Source organism: Carassius carassius, chromosome 31, assembly GCF_963082965.1.
Source record: "Carassius carassius chromosome 31, fCarCar2.1, whole genome shotgun sequence".
NCBI lineage: Eukaryota > Metazoa > Chordata > Actinopteri > Cypriniformes > Cyprinidae > Carassius > Carassius carassius.
Window position 1 is genome coordinate 11,127,769 of NC_081785.1, and position 19,421 is coordinate 11,147,189.

Sequence of the window (19,421 nt, forward strand, 5' to 3'; positions counted from 1 at the left end):
TATATATATATATATATATATATATATATATATATATATATATATATATATATATATATATATATATTTACATTATTTTTTTAATGTATAAATATATAAGTGTCAAAATTTGCTCGTAAACGAAGGCGATCGTTTTTTTTTTCAGTTTAATGTATTCTAAATATTTAACGTAGGGGCGGGGATGGCCACCCAGTCACAACTGCTGCTTCTGTCACTTTTTCTCATGACAAGAAGTGAATGTATTCCTTTGTGCGTATCCTTTCGTATCAAACTGCGAAATAAACTATGTGCAAGCAGTGTTGTGGTCAGTTAATTCATGGAATTACCAAAAAGGGTGATTAAAGCTGACTTAAACTGTGCATGCATGTAATACATTTTATATATATTATATACAGGATATATTTATATATATGCACGTCTATGAAGTCAGACCAGCACTGTCTCACTCATCTAACACCAGTGTTCGAATTGAGGGGGGGCTGGGGGGGTCCGGGACCCCCCATAAGCATCAAGGGACCCCCCATAAGGCCCAAAAAAATGACCTTGGGGGGGTCCCCTGGTTTTTCATTAAAACTAAAATAGAAACAATATTTGACATAGCCCTATCTATCTATTTTTTACCAAAGTATTGCGCTGCCGCTCCATAGACTGTAAAAAGTGCCGCTCCCATAAAAAGCTACTTCAAATTAGATGTGCATCTGAAAATACGCTCAAGTGCGCCACACGCTGTTTTCTGAAGGAATTTACAGACTGCGGGCGCGATGTCGCTGTGTGATTGGCTGACAGAGTGATCCTTCGTCATTATTTTACCTCACGATAACGGTAAGATAATATTTCTTTGTTTTATGATTGTTTGGTACACCTAATTTATTGCTACTGAATAAGTGTTATCTTAGAATCAGAGAGTCACTTATAATCTTGGTCTGTCAATAGGTGTTTTTTTTATCTTATGATGCTAGCTCACTATCGGCTTGTTAGTTGTAATTAGCCATCTAACGTAATTCTGAGAAAAATAGAATCTTGTTTGGAGCTAGCATTGCACCCATTCTGAATTAAACAAATCATTTTAAATCTAGTAACCTTAACTGCTCAAAAACAGTGTTAATTTAATTAAGGACATTATTACTGATGAAAATGTTCATCAGGTGAAGGCTTTTTTTGTGTCAACGATGATAAAGCAGGGTTGCTAACTCTCACGAATTGTGCGTGAGACACACATGCATTGATTATTACGCCGAAGACAAACATGCAGATCAACCGTTTTTGTTATGAATTGTATCCTATTTTCCATTATGTATAGCCTAATACAATTAGTGTAGTATTTAAGGTTAAGTGGAGAAAAGGATTTTAAATTCAATGCAAAGAGGCAAATTAAAGTCATTTTGTGGCCAGAAAAATAATAATTTCCATTTGCAATGCCATTGTTTACCCACTCTAATAAATATACATACTCTAGTTGCTCAAAAGAGTATTGCAGGTCATAACTGCTTACTTATTTTTAGGTTTTGCATTTAAATAAATATTTAGACATGATCAAACACTAGATTATACATTTGAAAAAGATACTCGTATAAGCACACACAAGTGAATATTAATTAATGCAAGAAAATACTGAGTTTAACCCAAGAAAAGTAAGTACAGTAGGCCTATTCATGTGAATTGATAGTGAATCAAGAGATCAAAATTGATTAATGGTCATCAGCATCGTAATCGTATCAAATTATTTCTATTTTTTCCCTCTTGTAGAAACACTATTGTGACAAAACATATATTTAAACATATACTCTCATTCACCACTATAGAAGTTTACCCAACTATGACAACTTCTGCTTGAAAATATGAAAGGGTTATGTAACTACATTCAAGATAAATTAGTTTTTTTAATGAAATAAAATGCCTACATGTGCACTGTTCATAGTATATCACCATTAATAACCTTAATAAGTAGCATGAATAACATGGAGTTCTTTCTTAAATATATTCACAGTAACGACAACAAATATAATATTACAACTTACATCTTACATTATTTTCTCAGATATGGACAAGGGAAAGAAGAGAAGAGCCATCTTGTTATTTCATAGATTTTTATTTAATTTTACATAGTAAATGCTCAGCTGCAAAACCATGTTATGAAACACACAAAGTAAATTAAATTCACAAGTAAAGTAAAGTAAATTATATTATTATATGAAATAAATAAATACAAATATGTATATTATTAGTTGTTTTTTTTTGGGGGGGGGGGGGGGGGGCGGGTTGGGGGACCCCCCAAGAGCTTTGACTCAATTCGAACACTGTCTAACACATCCTATTTAACACGTCAGTTCGTGTTTATTTGAGCACTGATGTCAGTGAACGCCGCCTGCAAAACACTAAAATAAATATCAAAGAAATAATACAGTTAAACAAGAAAGTAGCCTAAATAAGCACCTTAACGGACGCGAGCGACGCAGCGCGACAAAATACTCATTATAATCAGTGATGCTACACTGGATGCTGCATGACAAGACATGATAAATCCCCGTCCGGTCTGTGAGATACTGACACAGAGTTCAAACGTCCTGTATAGACACAGACTAAACCTGTCGCAACGCGGTTGTGTTGCGTCCGGTTTACTTTTCCGCCACCAAGCGAGCTCATTAACTCCTCATCTGCATGCGCTCTCTTTGAAATAGGAATCGTTGTCATATTTCTTTTTACCATCTTTTATTTATCGCTGTCTCGTTTGTATTTGGCCAGTTTGGAGAAAGCCTCAACAAACCTGAGCCAAGCCAGCGTTTGCGAACACGAGAACTTGTGCGAACGCTGATGGGTGACATGAATGCAGATGACTCCAGATCGGCGATGTGGTATTTGGTGGTAATATCACACCACTATTACAGTCATTACACTTATACAAAACTTTGTATTATGCTTGCTATAGAGTTTGTGACGTCACGCGCACTACCGCCGGTGGCAGTAGACAACCGCGATAGCAACCGACCACCGCGGTGACGCGGTTGTCACGGCAACCGTCACAGCCCTAATTGAGTGCATAATTAAACCTACTTTGGATTTATATTTTTCTTTAAAAGTTTCCTACTTTTGATTTTTCTAAGCTATAAGTCACCATCAGAATTAAAACAAAAAAACTCTTGAAATATTTCAGTCTGTGTGCAATGAATCTAGAATATAAGAAAGTTTGCTTTTTTTAATTAAATTACAAAAAATAAAGAACTTTTCCATGACATTCAAATTTTTTGAGATGATCCTTATGGTTACTGTTACAGGCACAATTGAGGCAGCTACCAGCTCCTCGTAGGACCCGGGGTCAAGAGTCATAGCACATACACACACAGAGAACATAAATGTCAGGGGCAGCACCATCGTCGTGTGTTTGACAACAGAACAGCGTGTAGTGAGAAGTTGGGTACAGAGTAATGGTTAGATTATTATTGTGCTTCAGCCTGCCCACATGGAAAAAACCTATATAAACATATATGTTCCAATATAGGTTTTGATATAGGTTTTTAATATATGTGACATATATAAAATTGGCCGTTTTCCTATATTATATGTACATATATATGCACTTATATGTTCACCTATAATGGTAAAATTAAAATCCATAGCTGCTAGGCAACATAAATAAATGCCCAAAATGTAGAAATGTACATTATTTATTTACTCAAGATCAATCAAATAGTACAAAACAAAAGATATAGTACAAGAACAAAAATAAGACAAAAAACCTGCTAGGCAACATAAAATAAAAGTCCAAAATATAGAAATGTACATAATGTATTTACAAGAACAATCAAATAGTACAAGAACAAAAATAAGACAAAAAACTAAACTTTTTTTTTTCTTTATTATTCTTTGAAGGTCTGTCATGACGCGCCTCATCATCCTCCTCCTCCTCCGCCGCCTCCTCCTCCTCCTCTTCCTCTTCCTCTTCCTTCCTGCACTATCCAATGACGTTTGATAGGGTGTCCGAGATTATTCTTTTTTTTTTTCGTCGCACAAATTTTTTAGCGGATAGGCATTTTCGTCCACACGGTTCTGGCGTTTTGGAAGAGTGAAACCGATGTTTTGAAACCGGGTCCCAGAGTGGATATATTTGAAAACGCCGCCTTTGCGTTTCGTCTTGACGGCGGATCCATACATTTTCTGAAAATATGACGTCATCAGCCCACGTCTCGCCCCTAGTCAAACACCACTACATCACGTAACAGCAACAAAAACATGAACAAACACTGAACGCTAACATTAACACGGATTAATAAATGTATTGTTCCATGTTCGTTTGTGTACCACGCGCAAGGTGTATCAGCAAATCCATGTCTTCTTCTCCGTTTTAAGTGTATTTCTGTGGCAGAATTACAGTGCCACATGCTGGTCTGGCATGTATGCTACATCGGTTTCGTGTGGACGTGGATATTTCTTGAGACGAGGGAAAAAAAGATCGGGGGTCGGTCTCCGTGTGGACAGGGCCGAAGAAGTAATGGGTCCTCACGGTTATGGATAGAAATGTAGCGGAGTAAAGAGTACAATATTTGCCTCTCAAATGTACTTGAGTAAAGTCATGAGTACTCCCCTAAAATGATACTACAGATACTAAAGTACAGATCCCTCAAAATTGTACTTAAGTACTGTACTCAAGTAAATGTACTCTGTTACTGTCCGGCTCTGTATATTATGTTAATATATTGCCATAGTTAAATTCCATAACATGCCAATTACATGTGATACCAATTTCACATGTTCGCACATACATAAGTTCTTGCATAATTTTTTTCATTAATTCTTAGTTTTTGCCTTGATAATAGAAAATATGAGCTAGGCATCATGTATGACAGTCAAAAATTGCCATTAGCTATATAGAAGACTTATCTTGTATGTATAGGGCTTATATGTGGATATGAAGAAGCAATACAGGAGACCTATATTTCCTGTATATGCACATATATGCACCTCAATTTTGCCTATATGTGGCATATATACGCATATATGTAGCATATATGCAGTGTATATACAGCATATATTTACATTTACATTTATTCACTTAGCTGACGCTTTTATCCAAAGCGACTTACAATTGCCACATATGTCAGAGGTCGCACACCTCTGGAGCAACTAGGGGTTAAGTGTCTTGCTCAGGGACACATTGGTGTCTCACAGTGGATTCGAACCCGGGTCTCTCACACCAAAGACATGTGTCTTATCCACTGCGCTAGCACCAACCCATATATGCAGTATATATATGCATACTGTATATGCACATATATGCACCTCAATTTTGCCTATATTTGGCATATATACACATATATATGCAGCATATATGCAGTATATATACAGAATATATGCAGCATATATGTGCATATACACTGCATATAGGTTTCATATATGCGCATATATCCACATATAGGTTCTTTCCATGTGGGTGCGTCTGCCCTGACCCGAATCTTTAGCACCAAAACAAACACACCCATACCCCAACAGGACCTGCTCTTCCGGTGGCAGAAAGAGCTAAATGTACTGCAAATGACAAAAAAACCTGCAAATTAAGAAAACATCTTCATCAGTTTGACAACACTTGCTGCAAATACTCACAATACAAACAAATAAAGAAATGTGCTGCAAAAACACAGACCACATCAGAAATATTTAAGGGAACTGTAAAGTGACAAATATGGCTGGGACATAATTTATCAATGTTTGATCTGAAAAGATCTTTGTTTATTTTAACAATCCTGGTCATACGATTCCTTAGCTTTTTTTTGTGTGTGGATATTATTAGCCTAAATAAGCTTACTAAATACACAATTACTGTAACTGTGAACGGTTATGTAAACTGGCCAACTTAATTTTACAACTTACCTTACAAAAACTAAACTTAGCCTGTGGTTTTACTATTGAAATGAATGAATTAATAAATGCATTTATTATATTAAAAAAGCACACAAAAAGTGGTTACTGTAATCATGCACAAATTAACCATGGATTTACTACTCTAACCATAGTTTAACCATGGTATTTGTACAACTGTGGTTATACAAATGGTAATCAATACTCAAAAAAAATGTTAGCATTTGCAGCTTGTTTTTTGTATTTCGGTGTGTTGCGAGTATTTGCAGCACGTGTGCTGTCAAACTGATGAAGATGTTTTCTTAATTTGCTGGTGCTTTTTCTATTTGAACACGTTTTGTGAAGTTGCAGCGCGTTGAGCTCTCTCGGCCACCGTGCCTCGCCCCTTTTATGAAATCTTTACCCCACAGGTACATACACAACCATGGCAACGAAGATCGCGGAAACAAGCAAAGATGACAAACACGAAAAAATTCAAACAAATGCCAACATGGATAAGTTGTGTGAAACAACGCAAAATCAACGTTACTCACCTATCAAAAAGAAACAAAGAAACCTCGGCGTCCGCTTCGAGCACTTCCCAATCCTTGAGTTTCTCTCCACCGCTGGAAAGCTGCTCCGATATTTACGCGGGTCCTACCTCTTGTTTATCTGCAATCTCTCTCAATCTGTAGTCGATCTGCTAATATGCTAAATTTTGAATAAAAGCGTCTGCTAAATGACTAAATGTAAATGTAATGTAATATGCGTCCTGTGCAGTCAAATTGAGCGCTCTCTTCTCGCTATCAGGACAAGACACGCCCCTTACCGCTGATTGGCTACAAGTGTGTTTTGGGACTCTGTCAGACACACTGCGGTCAAAAGCGTGTTTCAAAAATCGTTTAGTACACGTTTAAGGAGCGGCGGGCCGGGTCGCCACTACTTAGGCTACTGTACATAGTGGAAACTCAGATTAATCCTCTGTTCACCAATAGAGCCTTTCATTGAGACAGTGAGGGGGACGGATCGGGTCACTATGAATCTGGGGGGGTCATGTCCCCCCCCCCGTCCCCAGTGCCATCTGCGCACCTGAAAGGGTTAGTTCACCCAAAAATGAAAATTATGTCATTAATGATTCACCCTCATGTCGTTCCAAACCCGTAAGACCTCCGTTCATCTTCGGAACACAGTTTAAGATATTTTAGATTAAGTCCGAGAGCTCTCAGTCCCTCCATTGAAACTTTGTGCATGGTATACTGTCCATGTCCAGAAAGATAATAAAAACATCTTCAAAGTAGTCCATGTGACATCAGAGGGTCAGTTCGAATTTTTTAAATAATCGAAAATACATTTTGGTACAAAAACAGCAAAAACTATGACTTTATTCAGCGTTGTCTTCTCTTCCGGGTCTGTTGTGAGCGCGTTCAAAACACTCTAGTTTAGTGATATCCGGTTCGCGAACGAATCACTCTGTAAACGAATCTTGCTATTTTAGGACCAAAATGTATTTTCGATGCTTCAAAAAATTCTAACTGACCCTCTGATGTCACATGGACTACTTTGAAGATGTTTTTATTATCTTTCTGGACATGGACAGTATACCGTGCACACAGTTTCAATGGAGGGACTGAGAGCTCTCGGAATCAATCTAAAATATCTTAAACTGTGTTCCGAAGATGAACAGAGGTCTTACGGATTTGGAACGACATGATGGTGAGTCATTAATGACATAATTGTAATATTTGGGTGAACTAACCCTTTAAATAGGACCATCTTTCGTGTGCTCATGATTTATATCTTGATAATGCGATAGACCAATTAAATATGGTAGCTGTATTTGTAAGAGCTTTTATAGAGCTTTGACACAGACATCCTCCTTCAGAGGATGCAAACTGGAATTAAATAGGTTTGGTCATGTGACTAGTGTCAGGTAAAGGTGAAATGGGATGTTATGAATATTTCCGTTATTATTGGGCCCTTGAGGAAAAAAATGTAACCTATAACGGGACTGTTCCTGTACTGCAAGTCACTTTGGATAAAGAGTGTCTGTAAAATGACCTTTGTCTCTACTTAAAAATGAAGAAGAAGACGGCTACAGTATATTTCATTTTAAATAGTTTCCCTTTATTTAGAGTGCCACACCACTCGGGTCATGGGACAAGTGAGGTCCAATCAAAGCAGCAAACACACAGCTCACTGAAGAATCAAGTGTCCCACTTCCTCATAGAAAAAGTCAGTCCTGGCCAGAATACAGAGGCTGTTCCTTCACAGAACTGCCGCTTTTTAAAATGAACTTCAGGTTGTAAAAATGATTACAGAGTTAAAAATATAAGCCCTGCAACAGATTTTTATTCTTTATGCTCCAGTAGTATTTTGTATTTTTCTTTTTTTTTTCATGTTTTATTTTTTGTGTTCTTATTGGTTGCCACCAGATGACACAATCTCTCTTCAGTCTTTCTGCTTCACCCTGCAGAAAACAATTTCAAATGATAAGTTTTTCATAAAAATGTCATACCTTGGTCATTATAACAACAAGCACTGCAATTATAACACTACTGATAATAAGAAAAGTTACTTGTCATGATGTTGCGGCTACAGTCACAGCAGTGACTCCCACTTTCTGTGTGGCATCTTTCTTGGCCTGGTGAGCCTGAAGCACTGCAACAGCCTCCTCCACCTGACAACAGAGACAAATCATCAGTCCTGCAAACCCCAAACCATCTTCACCACACAGATTCATGTCTCTAATATGCAGTTAACTTCTAAAACGTCATTATCATTTATAAATTACATCTCAGGAAGAGTCTTTGCTATGCAAAGCATAAATCCTAATAAATGAGTGCACAATTTTTATTATGTCCCTGGTCCAGTCAATAGGCTTTGCATTGTTAAAAGCTTGTCACTCTTTACAAATTATTGCACAAAACAGCAGAGCTAGTGTCTGCTACTGGAGGCTTTTATCATAGTTAACGGCTGTCACCTTGGAGCGCAGAGACTCATGGGACTCCAGCATGTGCAGCAGCTCGGAGTTGTCGATCTCAAGCAGCATTCCTGTGATCTTCCCGGCTAGACTGGGGTGCATTGCCTGGATGAGAGGAAACAACCGCTCACCTGAGGGAAAAACAGAACAGGCACATGTAAGACAGACAATAAACAATAAGAGATAGCTACAAGGAAGAATAAAATAAGAAAGTAATTAAAGGGATAGTCCACACACAATTTTTGTTCCAAGAGATAAAAAAAATTGTTCCAAAGTTGTTCCAAGGGTGCGCAAACGACCCGCATTTTTGGGTGAACTTGAAACTCTAATGCACAAAAATGTCCTGGGAGTATAAGAATATGTTTAGAAAAGCTGAACATGCTTACAGCCTCCTCATCTCACCAAGCATCTGTTTCTGTTCCTGAGGAGGAGCGGCAGCTAACATGGAGGCAGTGAGAGGCTCCTGACCCTGCACGTGAACCGCTGGCTGAGCCTGCAGAACACAGTAAACCACAACATGTGAATGTGATTGTGTTTTTCAAATCTATATCTTAATTCTAGCAGTGCACAATAATATTCTGTTTGGAAAAGTCAATATTTTCATGTTCTGGAAAAGTCAATCATTTTCATGTTCTGGTTTTCTGATAACTGATTAACTGCCAGTATTCAAATTCTTTATAATTTTGAATCAACAAGTTTTTTAAATAAAATAACAAAAAAACTAAATCAACATTGTAATGTACAGTATGAAAAATGGATATTAATTTTGAGATTTGTCATATGTTAAGAGTTAAATTCTTTGTGTTTTTAAAGATACGAGATGTACGTATATATTGTGCAACCCTACTTAATTGATTTACCATGCTCTCTAACATAGCTTTGAACCTTACCCTTATGACTGTTCTTTACATGCCAATATTTTATGACAAAAAATTTATTCTATTCCTATTTATAGCTAAAAGATAGACACATTTAACCTTTGTGATTAAATATGTATCAGTGAATTAAATATACAATCCATAACATCAGAAATAAAACAACTGGACAACTAGAATTACTGAGTCAAAAGTGTATTTTTTACGTGCATATATAAATAAAAAATACAAAAATTAAAATTTATGCATTTAGCAGACACTTTTATCCAAAAATATTATTCAGCTTATTCAGGCTATCAATTTTTACCTATCATGTGTTCCCAGGGAATCAAACCCCCAACATTGCGCTTGATAGCGCAATGCTCTACCAATTGAGCTACAGGAACGCTATATGACTAATATATGACTGCATATTACCTGTTGCAGAGTAATAGGCTGCATGACCTGAGGCTGAGTGTTTCGTATGGCAGTGGCGTACTTGTATGGGGGAATGGCACGTGGGGTCGTCACCCCCATGGCAGGGCGGGGACCCATTGGTTGGCTACTGCCTCCTGTTTGTGGAAAGAGGTTAATAACATTAAAGCTATGGCCAGGACAGAATGATCACCAAACTCATTTGTTGTTATCAGTAAATGTGAAGTTTGTAGGGGTTATAAATTTTTTAGGTGTCTGGGTCTGGAAAACAGGTCAATGTTTGTCACAACAGGGCATCCCATCAGCAGTGGGTGGGTTTTCTCACCCACTCTCTGTGCACCTGTGGGGATCCCGCGTGGGCCTTGGGTGGAAGCACTGGGAGCCAGGTGGCGTATGTTGGCCCAGGGCTCTGGTTGGCGCAAGGAGCTGGCCATGCCCTGGAAGCCCCCCTGACCTCTGCCACCCTGCTGCTGCCAGCGAGGGTTCGGACGCATCTGGCTAAGCTGCTTTGGTGCATAGTATGTTGTTCTGTTCTGGGCCTGTGATGCATAAGAAGAAAATAAAAATATATAATCCGAAAATGTATTAATCGTTTAATGGACTACTTCTACTTTTGTGATTATGAATTAATATGCTATAATTATGATTTTCAATGTCATTATTTTTGACTTTTTGTGCCATGACTATGACTTTCTATCTCATAATTATGACTTAATATCTCAGAATTTATTTATCACAATTTTGACTCTTTATGTCATAATTATAACTTAGTATCTGACAATTATTTGATTTAGCATAACAATTTTGACTGGGTATCTCATAATGTTTTTATTTCTTTATGTCATAATTATGATTTACCAAAGATGATTTTTTTTCTTCTATGGTGTAAATGACCTTCCATAATATACAGCCAGGTCTTAAATATATATATATATTTTTTAAATTATTTCTTTTTCTTTTATAAAATATAATCTATTTCCAGGTTTAAATAGGATTGAAATCCCATGTTTTCGTTGCCTTAAATTTTTGGATCTCACCCACCTGTGGCACAGCTGGCATGAAGTAACCACCGGCAGGCTGGAACTGGTTGAAGATAGCATTGGCAGGCATGTCCCTCATACCAGCGATACGCTGCATGTACTGGTTGGTCAGATGAGCTTTGCGTTCTTCTTTGCATTGGGCCAGGGCTACGTACAGTGGTTTAGAGCCCACAATACGCCCGTTCATTTCTGTCACGGCCTTTGTGGCCTCCTCAGGTGAAGAGAAACACACAAAGCCAAAACCTTTGGACCTGCCGTCCTCCAGCATCACCTACAGCAAGATATAAACTACATAAGATCTCACCTCGTCCTTCCATCAGTTAAAGTCAAAATAGCAGAATACTATATAACTGGATCAAATATAGCCTATTCGCGTCTTCAAACTGATTTCAACTAGAGTACAGTCTATTCATGTGGTGTCTTCTAAAAACAAATATGACAATGTATGTAAAAATACAAATGTGCAAGGAATATTGCTAGTTGGGTTTAAATGTCTTTAAATCCCAGGTAATATCTCAATTAAACTAGTTTTTCAGTTTTTTCTTAATTAATCATGAGAATGTGCCACCCAGGATCATCATGTTATTATAAACAGCAAAAAATACATTAACAAAATTCTTCCCTAAAGTGACCTACGCATATACCGTTTCTTAATGACCTTGTGGGAGGGTGGAAAGGCCCTTCAAATACCATCCCCTTCTCACCGTGCCCTTCAATGGTGCAAAAATGTTGTTTGGAATTTGCCCAAAGTGCTCAAACAGAAAAAGTCTAAACCGTCTCCCTTTGACCCACCTTGGCACTGGTAATGGAGCCGAAAGGAGAGAACTCGTTACGAAGTTTCTCATCATCGATGGTGTCATCAAGATTTTTGATATACAAGTTTACTCCCTGTAAACACAAATATACACACAAATTGAAACAAATTATTACAAATTTTTTAACTAAATACACATGCACAAAGACACAACGGGGCAGTTCCTTACCTGATATCTGCTGATTCTTTTCTGTTTGAGCTGTTCAAACTTCCTCTTGAGTTCTGCTTGTCTCTCCATCTTTTTCTGTGCTCGGCCAACACACACCGTCTTACCACTGAGCTCCGTACCATTCATCCCCTCCACAGCCTGAGACAGAAATATCATCACAATAAATCAGCTTTCTGTTCACCTCTTTATCCGTCAGTCCATCCATCTATCTAGTTCAATGAAACTTCAATGACAATGTCAGTGTATCACTACAGTCATTTCCATGCTGATTTTAAACACGAGCAAATCATAGTATAAATCCACTGTACCTTGTTAGCATCCTCATACTTCTCGTAGCTTATAAACCCAAATCCACGAGATTTCCCAGTGGGGTCAGTCATGACCTTCGCGCTCAGAGTTTTACCTGCAGGTCAAAACAAAATCTTCAGATAAAAAGTCCAGACTGCAAGGCTACCACCACTACATTCTCTCAAATGCACCGTATTTATCAAAAAGCTCCTTCAGTCTCTGATCATCCATGTCCTCGCCAAAGTTCTTGATGTAAACATTTGTGAATTCTTTGGCTTTGGCACCCATCTCTGCTTCCCTCTCCTTCCTGGACTTGAAACGCCCCACAAACCTACAAAAAACAGTGGAGACAGAAACGTGACTGTGCAGAAATGCATTACAGACTCAGACCAACAGCTGCAGACCAACCATAGACACAAAACAGCTGCAGCAGGGACAAAACCGACTGATAAACATTAAAATGCTAGAAGACTAACAGAAGATAATTTACAATAAAGTCAGAAGGGTCCAAAATAATGCTGCACCGTGCTAACTTTAATAAAAAAAAAAAGAGACATTTTTCAATTGAATACTTTTGCATTCCACAGAATTAAGAAAGGCATGTAGGTTTGGAACAACACGAGAGTGAGTAAATGATTCTGATTCTCTGAATCTGATTGGTTAACAAACTTTCACCCAAAAGTTCTTCTCTGTAACATTAGTGATTAAAAACTACACACTGTCCTTATTAATAATCAAATCAATAGAGCGCCTTTACGGTCACATGACCCTGCTTGAACACTCACACCTTGCGGTCATTCAGCAACATGCCATTCATCTTCTCTATGGCACGGTCGGCTGCGTCCTGAGTTTCAAAATGCACAAAGGAGTAACCCTTGGATCCGTTCTCGTCACACACCACCTGTTGAGACGGCATCAAGAATCGGATTACAGAAAGTTTTTCTTATGCATCTGAACTATCACAGCTTCTCTGATGTATGAAATATGTTTTAATAAACTAATCCAGGATTAATTGATTGAATAGAGTATTAAAGAATCTATCTATTAAAGAAATAGAAACTAAATATAGAAACATTACTATATACAGGTCCTTCTCAGAAAATTAGCATATTGTGATTAAGTTCATTATTTTCCATAATGTAATGATAAAAATTTAACTTTCATATATTTTAGATTCATTGCACACCAACTGAAATATTTCAGGTCTTTTATTGTTTTAATACTGATGATTTTGGCATACAGCTCATGAAAACCCAAAATGCCTGTCTCAAAAAATTAGCATATTTCATCCGACCAATAAAAGAAAAGCGTTTTTAATACAAAAAAAAGTCAACCTTCAAATAATTATGTTCAGTTATGCACTCAATATTTGGTCGGGAATCCTTTTGCAGAAATGACTTCTTCAATGCGGCGTGGCATGGAGGCAATCAGCCCGTGGCACTGCTGAGGTGTTATGGAGGCCCAGGATGCTTCGATAGCGGCCTTAAGCTCATCCAGAGTGTTGGGTCTTGCGTCTCTCAACTTTCTCTTTACAATATCCCACAGATTCTCTATGGGGTTCAGGTCAGGAGAGTTGGCAGGCCAATTGAGCACAGTAATACCATGGTCAGTAAACCATTTACCAGTGGTTTTGGCACTGTGAGCAGGTGCCAGGTGGTGCTGCAAAATGAAATCTTCATCTCCATAAAGCTTTTCAGCAGATGGAAGCATGAAGTGCTCCAAAATCTCCTGATAACTAGCTGCATTGACCCTGCCCTTGATAAAACACAGTGGACCAACACCAGCAGCTGACATGGCACCCCAGACCATCACTGACTGTGGGTACTTGACACTGGACTTCAGGCATTTTGGCATTTCCTTCTCCCCAGTCTTCCTTCAGACTCTGGCACCTTGATTTCCGAATGACATGCAGAATTTGTCCAAAAGTCCAGTGCTGCTTCTCTGTAGCCCAGGTCAGGCGCTTCTGCCGCTGTTTCTGGTTCAAAAGTGGCTTGACCTGGGGAATGCGGCACCTGTAGCCCATTTCCTGCACACGCCTGTGCACGGTGGCTCTGGATGTTTCTACCCCAGACTCAGTCCACTGCTTCCGCAGGTCCCCCAAGGTCTGGAATCGGTCCTTCTCCACAATCTTCCTCAGGGTCCGGTCACCTCTTCTCGTTGTGCAGCGTTTTTTGTCACACTTTTTCCTTCCCACAGACTTCCCACTGAGGTGCCTTGATACAGCACTCTGGGAACAGCCTGTTCGTTCAGAAATTTCTTTCTGTGTCTTACCCTCTTGCTTGAGGGTGTCAATGATGGCCTTCTGGACAGCAGTCAGGTCGGCAGTCTTACCCATGATTGCGGTTTTGAGTAATGAACCAGGCTGGGAGTTTTTAAAAGCCTCAGGAATCTTTTGAAGGTGTTTAGAGTTAATTAGTTGATTCAGATGATTAGGTTAATAGCTTGTTTAGAGAACCTTTTCATGATATGCTAATTTTTTGAGATAGGAATTTTGGGTTTTCATGAGCTGTATGCCAAAATCATCAGTATTAAAACAATAAAAGACCTGAAATATTTCAGTTGGTGTGCAATGAATCTAAAATATATGAAAGTTAAATTTTTATCATTACATTATGGAAAATAATGAACTTTATCACAATATGCTAATGTTTTGAGAAGGACCTGTAAAATTATTATTTCAGACAGCTTTTTTGAACAGAATTATTATTATTTTTGCTTTATTTTTTTTATTTTTTTGTTGCCACTAATGACACAGAAAATCATCTTTTGCCTTTAAGAAACAAATAAATATCCAAATAGTTACACAACATGGCAAAAGCCAAATATAAGGCTAAGACCTTTCTGACGTTATCTTTATTAACAGAAATTGGGAAAATTGCTAATAATTATGAACTACAATTCATTTTGTTATTGCAGAAATTTGAATAACATGTTCAAACCCATTATGTATGTTCAAAGAAAATTGAGGGGGACTGAAGGAGAAAAAAATGAAATACCATTGTGTTTTTGTTTTGTTTTGTTTTTTACTTTTCTTTTTACTTTTTTTTTTTTTTTTGCCTTTGGAGGGCAGCCCAGTACATAAATAAAATAATAATAATCATTAATAATAATAAAATACAATAAAAATTATTGTGTTCATTTCAGCTTCTGAAGATCTTAGTCACTTCTCACCTTGCAGGACAGGATGTTTCCGAAAGCAGAGAAGGTGTCTCACAGGGCCTTGTTGTCAATGGACTTGTCCAGATTTTTGATAAAGACATTTCCAACCCCAGATTTCCTAAGTGACGGATCTCTTTGTGACCACATGATTCTGATCGGCTTTCCTTTGACCACATCAAAGTTCATTGTGTCCAAAGCTCTCTCCGCTGAAACCACAAAAACATGTGACATAAGACATCTCAGCACCTAAATTACTAGCAATAACTACAGGATTAAAACCTGCCATAACCAAATATGTATCTGAATTATTGATTAATGATATATTTAAATCCATAGAATGAGCATTTTCGTATTAGCCACAACAAGCTTGAAACTTGAAACTAGAAAGCCCCTTGAAACTGTACTCCAATATTCCCTGATAGCACATCATCATCTATTTGACATCTGCATTTACATCTACAAGATACATATTTTTTAGTGTTTGCTCATCTGCAATACGTCTATAGGACGTTTCCAATCAGATGTCAGACAGATGTTTAGAAGATGTCTTTAAGATGTTTATGATTTAGAATGCATGTAAAACTGACATCTGAAAGATGTCTATCAGATGATTGTACAAAGCAGATGCTTTCCAGATGAGGTGATCTTGCAGACATACGTGTGCTGTTGGGGTTACATGTAAACATTACATGTTAAGGTCTACTGCCCAGATATTTTAAGATGATTAGATCAGTAGATATATAAGAATTTCCTTGTTTTAACACTTAGACTGAAACACACGCACACAAAACAGTTGGCATTTAAGCTAAATGTCTTTCATTATTTGTATGTACTGGCAGCACAGCAAAGCAGGACTCCAGGGACATATCATCAGATTTGATCCATACCAGGTCTCAGAAAAAAATTTTCAGACCTCAAAATAGCACTTTAGTTCAACCTTATATACATTTAATCCACAATCCATCTCTCTATAGACTTACCAGTGCTCTGTATACTGTCGCTATATACAGTATGGAGATTGTGAATCAAATATATATTTATGTCTGGTTAAGTCTGTAGACTGAATATTAGGTTTAAGGTTTGTGAGAAGCTTTCTAAAATTACTTTCTAATCAAATTGATGGCATATGAGGGACAAGTTTCCTATTGTAATACATTATGATGGGTCTCTCCCTCTTTTTTAAACCTCAGAGTTTTGGTTTGGTTTGAAGCTAAATTTTAAACCTTTGGTTTGAAGCTAAATTGTTATTTATATTTTATCTGATGCACTGACAGCATATATAGCTGTCAATATTGTCATATAATTGTCAAAATAATAGACAATCTAAAGTAATTCAGAAGTAGGCCTGATTAAGCAGATGCATGGCGTGGCTGCCCTATGAATTTGCCTGTCAGTTTGTTTCTTTACACACCTTTCAGAAAAGACAGGCACAATGCAGGCAGCCCTCACTGACTCTATATTTAGCAGTATTGGGTCCTTTGAGCAATGTGCTGGCAGGCCGCATGTGTTCAAGGCTCTGTGTCCATTGATGGGGCTAAGACACTGGAATGTGTGTGGCTGAAGCTTACACAACTGTTTACAAATGCAGCTATAGTTGCAGTTACATGCCGAAAACCAAACCATGTGCTTAAGCACATTTGCTGAGCATATGCATGCTGTAAACTACTATTGTACTGACACAATGTGCAAAAAAAATGCATAAAACAACCTAAAGCCTAGTTACACTTCCAGATGTACATCCTACGGTGGTCACCAACCGCTTTTGACTCTTATATGTAAACATGTTGACTATCAGTTGCCATTCTGAGTTACTAAATGGAGGTGAGCGAGTTCAACTCTGACCTTTTAACCTTTGTTAAATGTGGGCTATCAGACACACACACAAGCACTGCTCCCCTTGATATATACCTAGTGTTCTTTAGACAGCAACAACATGGAATTATCCTAATGATCAGGTTTGCATCTGTCTAGAATGTCTCATATCAAGGTTTATGGTAGATGTAGGACACTGACTATATGCAGGTCAAGCAGTACATCCAATTCTAATCTAGTTCTTTAATCTGATTATAAACTATAATTTATACTGCTTGGCTCTATTGATTAGATGTATTTCTTACACTTGTAGTCACTATGTGCTTTCAGATCTCTACTATCACTACTAACACTCGAATAGCACGCTACGTACATCGCAGGAAGGCCTGTCTGACAAACCTACAGCCTGTCCCTCTGACCTCTACTACTACTACGCTCTCTATTCCAGTTGGTCTCTGGAACTGCCAGTCTGCAGTTAACAAAGCAGACTTCATTTCATCTATTGCTACTCATTCCGGTCTCAACCTCATGGCACTGACTGAGACTTGGATCAAACCTGAAGACACTGCCACCCCTGCAGCCCTCTCCACTAATTTCACTTGTTCCCACACTCCTCGTACCACTGCGAGGGGTGGAGGTACTGGTCTCCTTATATCAAAAGAATGGAAATTTGATCTTCAGCCATCACCTACAGGTAACGGTTCATTTGAATCACATGCTATTACTGTAAACCACCCTGTTAAAATCCACTTTGTGGTCATTTATCGTCCCCCAGGTCAATTGGGAAACTTTTTGGAGGAGTTGGATGTGCTGCTATCAAACTTTCCTGAAGATGGTACTCCTCTGGTACTGCTTGGTGACTTCAACATCCACCTAGATAAGCCCCAGGCTGCTGACTTCAAAACTCTGCTCACCTCATCTGATCTCAAGCAAGTGTCTACTACAGCGACTCACAAATCAGGCAACCAACTGGACCTCATCTACACGCACTGTTCCTCTGTACAAGGCGACCACTGGAACGGCACCAACATACCTAAACTCACTGGTTAAATCTCATGTGCCCTCCAGAAGTTTGCGCTCTCCAAGTGAACGACGCCTTGTGGTGCCATCCCAAAGAAGTTCAAAATCACTCTCACAGACCTTTTCCTGGACTGTGCCGAGCTGGTGGAATGACCTCCCAATCTCAATTCGTACAGCTGAATCTTATGGGGTTAGAATTGTTGCTTTATTCCAAATAAATAGATTATGATCCACAAATAAATGTAACAAGATTCACAAAAATATATCAAATTCACAAATAAATGTACAGAGTTTAAAAAAAATATATAAAACTCACAAATAAATAAAATCAGATTTGCAAATAAAAATATATATATTTACAAATGTGTTTAATGTCACAAACACAACTCTACCTGGTATTTATTTGTGAACCGCTGTCTGTGCATTTGTAAATCACTGCACGCATTTGTGGATCGGTTCCTGTGCATTTGTGGATTTGAAACACTTCTAGCGTCGACGTGCAGATAAATCCACAAATAAGTGGACTCCACCCACCGTTTACTCAAGCCAATCAAATAACGGCCACATTGAGCTGACCAATCGTAGCACGTTATCGCTTCAACCAATCACGTTTTGGCTTAAATCCAGGGGGGGGGGGGCGTCTTGCCTGATCGGCCATGTTATGCGTACTTGTCTGTAACGTTACTTGTGGACTTGTGAAATGTCATCAGTCGCTGCCCAAGTACTGTTTCCCTTTTCAAAGTTCACATCTAGCCAAGTCCAGTTCAAATCCCCGGATGTGTTCTTGCTCCGCTCCTTTTACCGAGGATGCATGGAGAGGTGACTTGTGCGGACTTGATACGGGCCATAACCCAGAATTCAGCTCGAACCAGGTTAGCATCAATGGCGGAGGAGAAAACTCACAACTGTAAGTTATACATTTCGAAATACTATTGTTGTTTTATCACAAAATGTAACGTAGTTCTAAGAGTTTTGATGCCAGAATGTTGTTTAAACTTCAAAGCTACCGTCGAATTTTAAG

The 19,421-nt window shown here is 38.2% G+C and overlaps 1 protein-coding gene across 1 annotated transcript; it reads right to left on the minus strand.

Moving 5' to 3' along the window:
• Positions 1-7,746: 7,746 nt before the first annotated feature.
• On the minus strand, positions 7,747-15,769 carry LOC132111539 (polyadenylate-binding protein 4-like). Its single transcript, XM_059518924.1, has 13 exons — positions 15,581-15,769; positions 13,195-13,310; positions 12,601-12,740; positions 12,430-12,524; positions 12,122-12,259; positions 11,931-12,026; positions 11,140-11,409; positions 10,424-10,637; positions 10,102-10,235; positions 9,212-9,302; positions 8,810-8,940; positions 8,405-8,506; positions 7,747-8,296 (listed from the first exon to the last, which is right to left on the minus strand). Exons 2-12 carry the CDS (start codon positions 13,224-13,226, stop codon positions 8,408-8,410), a joined length of 1,440 nt encoding a protein of 479 aa, XP_059374907.1. The 5' UTR covers positions 13,227-13,310; positions 15,581-15,769; the 3' UTR covers positions 7,747-8,296; positions 8,405-8,407.
• Between the last annotated feature and the right edge of the window lie 3,652 nt (positions 15,770-19,421).

Excerpts from the sequence above, each read along its gene's own strand:
- LOC132111539 (XM_059518924.1), bottom strand. The coding sequence starts at position 13,226 with ATGAATGGCATGTTGCTGAATGACCGCAAGGT. Across the intron at positions 9,303-10,101 it reads AGCCTATTACTCTGCAACAG|GCTCAGCCAGCGGTTCACGT; the intron begins GTAATATGCAGT and ends TGTGTTCTGCAG. Across the intron at positions 8,941-9,211 it reads GGAACAGAAACAGATGCTTG|GTGAGCGGTTGTTTCCTCTC; the intron begins GTGAGATGAGGA and ends TTTTTCCCTCAG.